The sequence below is a fragment of the Mytilus californianus genome, unplaced genomic scaffold, assembly GCF_021869535.1.
Source record: "Mytilus californianus isolate M0D057914Y unplaced genomic scaffold, xbMytCali1.0.p SCAF_3, whole genome shotgun sequence".
Taxonomy (NCBI): domain Eukaryota; kingdom Metazoa; phylum Mollusca; class Bivalvia; order Mytilida; family Mytilidae; genus Mytilus; species Mytilus californianus.
In genome coordinates, this window is record NW_026262679.1 from 16,136,660 (window position 1) to 16,148,816 (window position 12,157).

The following is a 12,157-nucleotide window of genomic DNA, read 5'->3' on the forward strand; positions in this document are numbered from 1 at the left end:
CAAGGCCTCTAACAGGATTAAACTCATTGCCATACGCAATATCAACATTTATCATAGGATGCCGGTGGGTAAATCAAAGGGAAGCATTATATTAATTTTTCACGCTGCTTTTTCATTATGAAATATGTACATTATCTAGATAGAGACTTCCTGTTGTGTGATCATGTCCAAGTTAATATGGTGATGTGCTGTCACTAATTGATCATCGAGATGGGACAACAACTTGCTTAGAACAAGTGATTGTTCATCTCGTGCCAAATAGGGTATTCTGGTATAATATTGGTAAAACATTAACGGAGATGAATTATTATATTTTATCGGCATATGAATTCCGTAGTGTTTCCTAGACTACTCTTTGTGATGGCTTTTCACCCTAGGTTCCACAGAAGTTAATCCTTTGCTAACCATATTTGTACGGAACAATGACTTTGGCCTGACACCTGAAAATTGGATAAATGAGAAAAGATGAAAAAGTTGACAAGGTTTATATGTTAGTAATATCAGAAAATTGGAAAAATGATTGTTCACAGAGGTTAGATCACTCTTGTGTTTAAGTCATCTTAATTTCTTCTTGATAGATTTTTGGAAAACTTTTCAAAAGAGAAGAAAAATTGTTTTAATACAAAGCCCACAATATTTTTAATATAATGTTTTGTAATTCTGCTGACGCTTCATTTGTGGACACTTCAATGACATACAATGTTCTATTGTGTGCTTTATTACAATACGACTGTCTGATTTTAATTTTATCATCAAAATATATTATTTTTTTGAAGAAAAAGGATATCACTTAAAACTATACTTCATAATAATAAGCACAAATTAGTTTTAACTGATATATATATTAAGATATAATCACAAGTTTACAATTAAGTGTTGAATTTCCTTGTAAACATATCAAGTATGTCACTTGCAGAGGTGCACCTCTCATTTATTCATAAATATTTGACTTTTAGAAATATTAATTGCTATAAATAGTCCAAGTGAAGTAAATTGTATCTTTTCAGGTTTTTCAGTTTCACTTTGATTTGATAGATTTTAACCCCCTCCAGAAATACATTAGATATTAGACCATGATATGAAAATCTCACTTATAATTTACTGAAAGAACTTTAATTTTCATTCTCTAAAATTTGTCTTGATTTGATTTTTGCCCAAAACAACATCTGGTTAGCGTGATTGTATTCTTTTGAAAGTTAAGCTTGATTTGACATTGGAATATGGTATGATGTATGATATTTCATATCCATGATGTCATACTATAGCATGAGAAGTCTGACAAGGTTAGGCCTGAGGTTGGTGTGTTGCATCAGTCCATGGTTCCCATCTTTTGCCCATTAATCTCTCTCCTAAGATCTAATTTCCCTTATTTGACTTGCGTCTCAGCTGGGATCAAGTGTTATCGATATACAATTCTGTATCATCTGAACGTTTTGACCTCGGTATGGATTAATATTCTGTGGATATTGTCATAGTTTGAACCTTAAAGGAATATTTGTATTTTGTTTTAAGATACAAAATATTGCAGTGAAAAACTAAACTGGCGATGGCCTGTGGTAATAGACTTGCTTTAGATGGTCTGACATTTTGGTTTTATAATTACATTTGGTTTTATTGTTGTAATTACCTACATGAGTAAGCAAAATAAACAGATTGTCTTTAATTCTTCAGAAATTGATTTTTATTTTGTCATAATTCAGTCTTTAATATTCTTAAATCAAATGCCTTTTTGTTCTTACTGAAGCCTTGACAATATGAAAGTCTTTATTTTGCTAGTGAACTTAAAGACAAAAGTAAGATCTTTTAATGTGTATTAACTATTTCATCATTTCTGACAGCCACATTTTGAAACATTAGCTTAAACTATTTAAAGTCTCATTCATTCCTAGAATAGAATTAGCATTTTTGAATAACACGAAAAAACTGAATATTTTATCCTTATTAAAACATACATTGAATAAAAAATAACAAATATATTTGAATTTTTTTTAACTTTCATAGAGACACTAAAAACTGTATTGATTAAAAATAATGAGATTTTTTTTAACTGAGAAGTGCAATTGTTTAGTCAGATGTTATATCCATATAGTTATGAGAAATAATCTGTCTTGACCCATAGGTTAATAGTATAAAATCGTCTTGTCAAAAACGAGATTGGATTTTTATGGGCGAGGTAATTACTAGGATAACAACAAATTTATTTTTGCATAATACAGGGTAGTCTTCCAGTAATATGATTTGCCCCCAAAACTGTAATCAATAAAATTTGATTCATGTAGTAAAAATTGTTTTATCTCTTTCTGTTGAATTTTGATGATGGAATTATTTTTTTTTACATGTTTTATCAATCAGTAAATAGATATAATGGTATAGGAATAAATTAATGAAAGGAGGTGACAAACAGCAACCCAACAATACAGTAAAACCACAAATACATCTAGTGGTCAATATATGTCCTTCAATGAGAGAAAAATGTCCAAATGTTAAGCTCTGACAGAGTCACTCCAAGTCTAGATGTCAATATATGTCCTTCAGTGAGAGAAAAAAATGTCCAAATGTTAAGCTCTGACAGAGTCACTCCAAGTCTAGATGTCAATATATGTCCTTCAGTGAGAGAAAAAAATGTCCAAATGTTAAGCTCTGACAGAGTCACTCCAAGTCTAGATGTCAATATATGTCCTTCAGTGAGAGAAAATAAATGTCTAAATGTTAAGCTCTGACAGAGTCACTCCAAGTCTAGACAATATGCAATAGTAAGAAACATATGCAACTATCCCCTTAAGATGGGGACCACCCAAAACAGTAAAATATTGTTTGGTAATATTTCCCTCAATGTACTGCCATGCCTGTGAACATATAGTCAATATTCCAATGTACTGCCATGTCTGTGAAAATATAGTCAATATTCCAATTGGTTATAAATCCATTTGTTATAAAATTGTTGTGTGGTGAAAAGCATTACAAAGAAGTCTAAAAACAATTTTGAAAGAACAGATATGCAGAGATTAACTTTTGCTCTTCATACACAGTTTAATAGTCACTTGCTTTCAAATTCGTATAAATTGTCAAAAGATAGCATCAATTCTTATTTCTATAATGTACTTTGAATTGAAAACATGTCTTTAAAGTCATTTTACTATTGTATGTTCTTATTATCTTTAGTTATCTGAACATAAAATTTTTCAAAATTTACTACAATTGCTTTGTGAAGTTTACATCATCTTTGCCAGTTTTAAAGTGTTTTGCTAATGAAAATGAAGTTTAGACCTAAACATTTGATGATTGGTATAATGTCGACAGAACTTGTAACAGCCTGTTTAGATAAATGTCTGAGCACTATGTAAAAGATATATAACAAGAAAAAATACTTCAAGTGTATATTTGGTCTCTGCTATCTTGGTATGATGGTAACATAAGTTACATCATCAGATTCATACAAGTGAATGTAGATAAGGACATCAATCTTAATTCTTAATATTTCTTATATTTGATCTTATTTGCTCTTAAATATCATGTTTGCCAAATATGTAATAACCTTTACATGTAATTCGATCACAGTACAATGTTTTAAGTACTTTTGTGTTTTCATACAAATATATGATTTTTCAGGTGATACATTTTTGTGTGTCCACTTTTTTAACGATATGTTTTTTGTGAAGTGAAAAATTCTGTATTATGGAGACTGTTGTAAAATCTCAAAGTATTTATGTTCTAGAATTTTATATCAATATCATACTAAGTTATCTGATTAAAAATGTGCTAATAGAGATGACTTTTTTATTTAAGGTCTTGTAACTTTCAAAGAATAACTTATTTTTATATTAGTTCATAATCTTAATATGTGTTTGAATATAAACATTTCTGTGTAAAAGTCCTAAGATATGAAGAAATAAGTTTTCACTTGACATATAATCCTACAACGAACATGGTACTATTCAATTAATGTCTACTTAATGGGCATCAGATGGTGCCATTTTACATGTAAGGGGATAGATCAAGATCTCATCAAATGTGCACATTCAAAGGTAACACAAAATATTAGATATAGACATTTGTAATTGATATTTTAATGTCAAGGTAATGTCCTGGCAGTGTATAGTATAATTTTTTTAGAAATTTATAACTTTTAAAATAGTTAGGTGTCTGTTTTGAAATTTTATTTTACTTTGTTTTAATATACTGTACTTCGTGTGTTGCAAGATTTATTTATTACTTCCAATGAAGTTTTGATTCTATGTAAAGTTCTGAAATATTGATATTTCATTTAAACTATATTAGTAATTTCCTTTTGCTGCAATTATACTGCCATAAGGCCCAATGTGACAGCAAATATTTCACATCCCAGACCTGTTCTGTATGGCTGACATTTTTTGTCAAAGTTCCAGCCATTTTTATCATATATTAATTGAACCCAAATCACTTCTGACACAAAGGGCTGAGGTGGAAACTACAATCCAATAAGAATTTGACTTATGACGGAGTTTCCTAATGTCCCACAGTGCAATTTTCCTCGGTTCTGCTACAAATCTGATCTATAAGGTTCCTAGAGACTTGCTTTAGATCATATTAATTGACTTAAGTTGAATTGAGTATTGTGTGAAGGTCTTTAGGTTGCCTCTTGGGCGTTTTGTAAGAATGCGGTAATTTTGATAATGGCCAATGTTCAATTCACGGTGGTGAAAATTACAGAGATTGAATTACTTCTACTCCTGTTTTGTCGCATTTCTCAATAATTAATACACTTTTCAATCTTCTGTAATGAACTTACTTGGATTTCATTTTAACATCGTCGACGACATTTTCTCTCAAACCTGTTATCTAATTCTTTTAGAGTGAAATTTAACAAAGTTAAAGCACATTTTATTCAATTCATCTGGTAGCCTGAGAAATTTAAAGCTTATAAATTTAGACACTTTCACCCCAATGAACCTGCACAGATTAGATGGAATTAAATTAACACTTCTTAAGTTTTTTGTTTCTTTTTATGTAATTTTTCTTTTCTATATGTGCAAGTTATCGTCCCAATACAAAGCACTGGTAAAGTGGACTTTATTTTTGCTCGGCATATTCAAACCTTACAGATTTAACGAAGGTATCTGACCAGTCTTGCAGACCTATGCATCTATATTGTTCTTACATAGCAAAAGTTTCATCAAGGAATTATAGTGCTGTCATACAAAAATGGCTGAAAATAAAACTTTTCATAACATTGCAAAATATGAAATAGAGAAATCATAGAAGGTATTGTTTATTTATAACAGAGTGTATTACTAATTCCCAATGGTGAAAAGTTCAGACACTTTTTTGTTGTAGGTTATGTCCAATATATCAACTTCATTGACATAGGTTCAATACAGATACATTTCTATCTAATTATTATATTAATTCATTAACTTTGTAATAACCTTATCTCCTTAGGGAACTGTGATGGAGTGAAAGGATGATAATTTTAATGTATGGAATTGTGATCCTCATCAAGATTAAATTCAAATGAACATTTTCTGTCATATTATATCAAAATCATAAATGTCATAGCAAATATAATCTTTTCTATTTTTATGCCTGCCTAAAATAGTAGGGGGGATTATGTTTTGCCTACTGTGTGTTAGTCTGCCCATACGTTCCATATCTGGTGAAAGTTTGGGTTTCTCAGGTATTGTTTACCAAGAAACTTTTGTCACATAGACTTGAATCAACTTAGTACACACGTTATATTATGGTTTGAACTTTTATAATCCAAAGCAAAGCATGTTGTTGTCCTAAAGCCACATATTCTTGTTTTAATTTTTTTGGAGGTTTTTTTATATGTAAGGTTTGTCTCATTGAAGTGTGATCATGTCTCATATATTTATTAATATAAATTTGCTGGAATCAAGTGTTTTCTAAATTTGCTGGAATCAAGTGTTTTCATCAGGATTTCTCAGAGTCTAAAATGTAAGTAAAAGCATTGAGATAGAAAGAGTGCAAGCTATCTGAATAGCTCAAACTCTTTATGGTCATTCATCAGGTGTACACTAATCATGACCAATGTATATTTCATTGTGTATAAAGTGTTGAACAATTTCCCTTATGTGTTCTGTTTTAAACTCCATCATTCATCATTCTATGTGGAAGGTGCATCCTGGGAGGTAAAGATGCTTCCATTAAAATTAGATTTCTCTGACCTGTATTTCATGTTTTCTTCACTTCAATTAAGTTTTAGATCTGAGATCAGATTTATTATACCGAGTGACTAAAATCATATCACTTGGTGTAAGGATGACTCTGAGATTATAGCAGCCTTCCAGAAATTTAAGTTACTCTGATCTATGCTTTATGCTTCATTGTTTTACAGTTTGTTTATTTCTAAGATGTTCACATTTAGGTCCTTTTTAACTCAAATTAAACTCATCTTTTAATAACTGTTATTTTGTAAGTTTTATTTTATAAGTTTTATTTTGTAAGTTTTATTTTATAAGTTTTATTTTGTAAGTTTTATTTTGTTAGTTTTATTTTGTAAGTTTTATCAAGCCAGTTTGGGGACATTTGGGGACAGGACAAACTTTGGAATCATATAATACCATGTTCTGTTATATGTTGTTTGACTTTTTCAGACTGGGTAATGGCACAACAGAAACCAATTGGCATCCCAAACCTATCTTCCTACTGGATAACCATAAACCTAATCCACCTATAGCAGGCGTGGCATGTGGTGGCAGACATACCATGGTTTGGTTGACCAATGGCAATGTGTTCAGCTTCGGCAATAACTTCTATGCTCAACTTGGATATGACTTCAAAGAACAAAATTATAAAGAAAATCAGGTAATTTTTCTCAGCTGAAATTTGCAAGCTATAAAAGCTTTTACAGTGTATATTTATTAAAATTTGACGATCATACCTACAAAAAATATGATTGAAATATGTTTGGGAATTTTGTTTATCTTGTACACTAAAGAAAGATTGTTTTATGAAAAAGCCTCACCAAAAATTTCATTAAAGTTTTAAGAAATCATTGTGAAAATGCAAAGGACAAAAGTATTGTTTTTTTATGGTTCATGTGTGTGAATAACACAAAATAACAAAACATTATTTGTTTTGAAGGATTTGAAGCTACCACCATTAGGTAGAAAATATTGTGATAACAACTATGTATATGAGAAACAATCACATCGTCCTGACCAGGTGACAACCAGACATATTTAGTACCCAGAAATGTGTGATTTGCACCACTCTTTACTCACATACTAGGTTGCTTGCAGTTTTTCTTAGTAATGTCACTCACCAAGTGTTTTTAAACCCTCTAATATAAACCTGAAATAATTGAATAATGTTTTTAGACAAAATGCTTACATGTTTGTGTGATGCTTACATAATTGTGTGCAGAATGAGAAACAAAAGGATATTTATATGGCTGCAACAGCCACTTTAATAATTTACATAAAGCTTTTTATTATACGACCGCAAACAAATTTTGGTGGTCGTATATTGGTATGACGTTGGCGTCGTCGCCGTCATTGTCGTCAAAAGACACATTGGTTTTCGCACTCTAACTTTAGTTTAAGTGAATGGATCTCTATGAAATTTTATCACAAGGTTCAATACCACAAAAGGAAGGTTGGGATTGATTTTGGGGGTTATGGTACCAACAGTTAAGGAATTAAGGGCCAAAAAGGGGCCAAAAACAAGCATTTTTGTAACTTCAAGACATAACTTGTGTGTTAGTGTATGGATCTCTCTGACATTGTATCACAAGGTTCCATATCACACAGGGAATGCAGGGATTGATTTTGGGGTAATTGCCTCAAAATATTAGGAATTAGGGGCAAAAAAAGGGGCAAAAAACAAGCATTTTTCTAGTTTCATGACAATAACTTGTGTGTAAGTGTATGGATCTTTCTGAAATTGTACTACAAGGTTCCATATCACAAAGGGAAAGCTGGAATTGAGTTTGGGGGTAATTGCCCAAAACGTTTAGGAATAAGGGGCCAAAAAGGGGCCAAAAATAAGCATTTTTCTAGTTTCCAGACAATAACTTGTGTTCAAGTGTATGGATCTCTCTGAAATTGTACCACAAGGTTCCATATCACACAGGGAATGCTGGGATTGATTTTGGGGGTAATTGCCTCAAAATATAAGAAATTAGGGGCCAAAAAAGGGGCAAAAAACAAGCATTTTTCTAGTTTCATGATAATAACTTGTGTGTAAGTGTATGGATCTTTCTGAAATTGTACTACAAGGTTCCATATCACAAAGGGAAAGCTGGAATTGAGTTTGGGGGTAATTGCCCTAAACGTTTAGGGATAAGGGGCCAAAAAGGGGCCAAAAATAAGCATTTTTCTAGTTTCCAGACAATAACTTGTGTTCAAGTGTATGGATCTCTCTGAAATTGTACTGCAAGGTACCATACCGCAAAGGGAAGGCTGGGATTGAGTTTGGGGGTGATGAATCATAAGGGGGTTCAAAAAATTTGGGGGGGGGGGGGGGTTCCTTTATTTTTCTTTTTTTCCTTTTTTTTTCTTTTAAAATTTTCCATTTTAAGTTGGTCATTTCTGTTTTATATTTAAAAGCAAATAATAATGATATGGTAGGAGATACACACCAAACAGGATGTGTAAATTATTATATAATAAGTATTGTGCAATAGCAAGAAATTTTCAATTGCACAGTATTGCACAATAGCAAGAAATCTTCAATTGCACAGTATTGTGCAATAGCAAGAAATATCCAATAGCACAATATTGCGCAATAGCAAGAAATTGTCAATTGTACAGTATTGCGCAATAGCAAGAAATATTCAATTGCACAGTATTGTGCAAAAGAAGATACTTCGTATAAATTGCTTATTTCTTGAACAATTTCAATGGGGTTTTATTCTTGAATTCTTGGGGTTCTTTAATATGCTGATTCTAACCGTGTATTAAGTTTTTTGATTTTGGGCCCCGTTTTTAAATTGGTCCACATTGAGGTCCAAAGGGTCCAAAATTAAACTTTGTTTGATTTCAACAAAAATTGAATATATGGGGTTCTTTGATATGCTGAATCTAACCGTGTATTTAGATTCTTAATTTTTGGTTCCGTTTTCAAATTGGTCTACATTAAGGTCCAAAGGGTCCAAAATTAAACTTAGTTTGATTTTAACAAAAATTGAATTCTTAGGGTTCTTTGATATGCTGAATCTAAACATGTATTCAGATTTTTTATTATGGGCCCAGTTTTCAAGTTGGTCTAAATCGGGGTTCAAAATTAAACTTTGTTTGATTTCAGCAAAAATTGAATATATGGGGTTCTTTGATATGCTGAATCTAACCGTGTATTTAGATTCTTAATTTTTGGTTCCGTTTTCAAATTGGTCTACATTAAGGTCCAAAGGGTCCAAAATTAAACTTAGTTTGATTTTAACAAAAAATGAATTCTTAGGGTTCTTTGATATGCTGAATCTAAACATGTATTTAGATTTTTTATTATGGGCCCAGTTTTCAAGTTGGTCCAAATCGGGGTCCAAAATTAAACTTTGTTTGATTTCAACAAAAATTGAATATATGGGGTTCTTTGATATGCTGAATCTAACCATGTATTTAGATTTTTGATTTTTGGGCCCCATTATCAACTTTGTCCACATTGAGGTCAAAAGGGTCCAAAATTAAACTTTGTTTGATTTCATCAAAAATTGAATTCTTGGGGTTCTTTGATATGCTGAATCTAACCATGTATTTAGATTTTGGATATTGGACCATAATAGGTGAATGTCCAATTTAAAATATTTAAGTTCTTAGACCACATTCATTCTGTGTCAGAAACCTATGCTGTGTCAAATATTTAATCACAATCAAAATTCAGAGCTGTATCAAGCTTGAATGTTGTGTCCATACTTGCCCCCAACTGTTCAGGGTTCGACCTTTGCGGTCGTATCAAGCTGCGCCCTGCGGAGCATTTTATTTAAATTTTGTTTTGGAAAGCTACTCATCACGGTAAAATATTCCCTTAGGTTTGAAGTTTGTTTGGATGAACTTCAAAACCATTAATTTCAGAAAATGCGTGAGGTGAGGGGGGTAAAAGGGCATCAAAAACGCCAAAAGAAGGAAAAAGTACGATTTTTGGCCATTGTTTCTTAAGATTTAATAGCGTGCGCCTACGTGACCCAGAGAAAATTATGGCGATTTAGACAGCAAAAACAGTTCTCATGACATTGGAATAAAAAAATTCCTCGGTCACGTTGGCGCAGGCACTAAAAAACTAAAAATTAGTTGTACAGAACACCTGCAAAGTGAATAATAATTACAATATTTGAATAATAACAGAAAGTTTACCCCCCTCACCTCACCCAGTTGCTAAAATAAGTGGTTTTGAAGTTCATCCAAACAAACTTGAATTTGAAAAATGAGAAAATAGGGGGGCCAAAAACAGGCCTTATCGTACCTTGTCCTTTCTTACTTACTATGAGTAAAGGATAACTATATATGGTATATGGGATCTTTAAAGGTCTAAATGCTCATCATACAGGGTCACCTGCCCTTAGCCTCAATTCATGGAATTGCAATCAAGGTTAAAGTTTCAGGGTCAATAGATATAAGAAGATGTGGTATGAGTGCCAATGAGACAACTCTCCATCCAAGTCACAATTTGTAAAAGTAAACTATTATAGGTCAAAGTACGGCCTTCAACACGGAGCCTTGGCTCACACCAAACAGCAAGCTATATAGGGCCCCAAAAATGACTAGTGTAAAACCATTTAAACAGGAAAACCAACGGTCTAATCTATATGAAAAAAGAGAAACAAGAAACACTTATGAACCACATCAACAAACGACAACCACTGAACATCAGGTTCCTGACTTAGGACAGGTGCAAACAAATGCAGCAGGTTTAAACGTTTTAATAGGCACCAACCTTCACCCTACCTGAAACAATAGTGTAACATCACAACATAGAAAGACAAACTATAAAATATCAATTGAAATAGTTTAACTCAATCAAAGGACATATTAACAAAAACAAGTGCACATACACTGAACGAATAAATTTAATCTATGACACAATGTAAATACAAAATAATAAAACAATAGGGTTAGATGTAAAACAATATCAGAAAGACAACCATAACCAAAGACAAAATGCCGCAAAATAAAATAACGTACACAGATAAATAAATATAATTTTGTTGTAAGGTATACATGGTGTACGGAAATAATTTTTACAAAATAAATAATTTTGTTGTTCCTAGTACGAGAACAAAAGTGAAAATTTATCATCATACTAAACACTTGTCAAAGGTGGTATATATTAAAAATAGTGAGACTAGATATAACACTGAATAAGTAAACATTAAATTACAAAAATACATTACAAATTGTATCAACAGTTAAAATTAACACGAAAGTACGATTTGAGAGTACTCGCAGTTACTGAAAGCTAGTTAAGGGCATACGATACAGTTTCGATCCCACGATGAATTTTTAACGAAAATTTGCATACAAGCTTTTTTTCACCTTAACGATTCAAATATGTAATAAAAAATATAACTTCATGTGCTACTTTAAGAGATAATTGGGGTCGAAATTTTAGACATTTACTCAAAATCTAGTTTTTTGGGACATTTCTATCCTTTGGATAGACATACCTAACTTTTTTGTTTCAAATAATAAACACAAGCGGATTTTTGTAAAAACATCTGGAAAATCTTCTTTACATAAATATGCGCTAGATTTGTATAGCAGTTCTTTGATAATAATGAATTTTTATCAAAGTTTTAGGATTTTTAGAAAAAAAAACGGCAATTTTTGCTGTAAATTTATCTAATTTTAAAAAATTTCCTCGTTGACTTTTTCATGAAAATTGGTACAAATAATCTTCCTTCGTAATCAAACCAAATGTCATTTTGACTCAACAGGGCCAAGTGATCTTTTTTTATCACTTGACGTCCGTCATACGTCGTTGCCTTCTGTCATCGTCTGTTAACTTTTACAAGAATCTTCTCCTCAGAAATCACTGGGTCAATTTTAATCAACCTTGCTCACAATCATTATTTGGGTATCTAGTTTGAAAAAGTATGTCCGATGACTCCTCATGCCAACCAACATGGCCGTTACTGGCAAAAAATAGAACATAAGGGTAAAATGCAAGTTTTGTCTATTATCTTGAAAACAACTATAGAAAGAGAAAATCTGTCAGAGCCAGA

At 31.7% G+C, this 12,157-nt stretch overlaps 1 protein-coding gene across 50 annotated transcripts in view; it reads left to right on the plus strand.

Annotated features, from left to right (window-relative positions):
- LOC127733998 (uncharacterized) overlaps positions 1 to 12,157 on the plus strand; it is a 95,158-nt gene that overhangs the window by 20,706 nt on the left and 62,295 nt on the right. For all 50 annotated transcript variants that reach the window (XM_052243493.1, XM_052243502.1, XM_052243494.1 and 47 more), the window contains exons 4-5: positions 6,594 to 6,804; positions 7,084 to 7,164. In XM_052243493.1, coding sequence (XP_052099453.1) covers positions 6,594 to 6,804; positions 7,084 to 7,164 — 292 coding nt within the window. The remainder of the gene's footprint in view (positions 1 to 6,593; positions 6,805 to 7,083; positions 7,165 to 12,157) is intronic.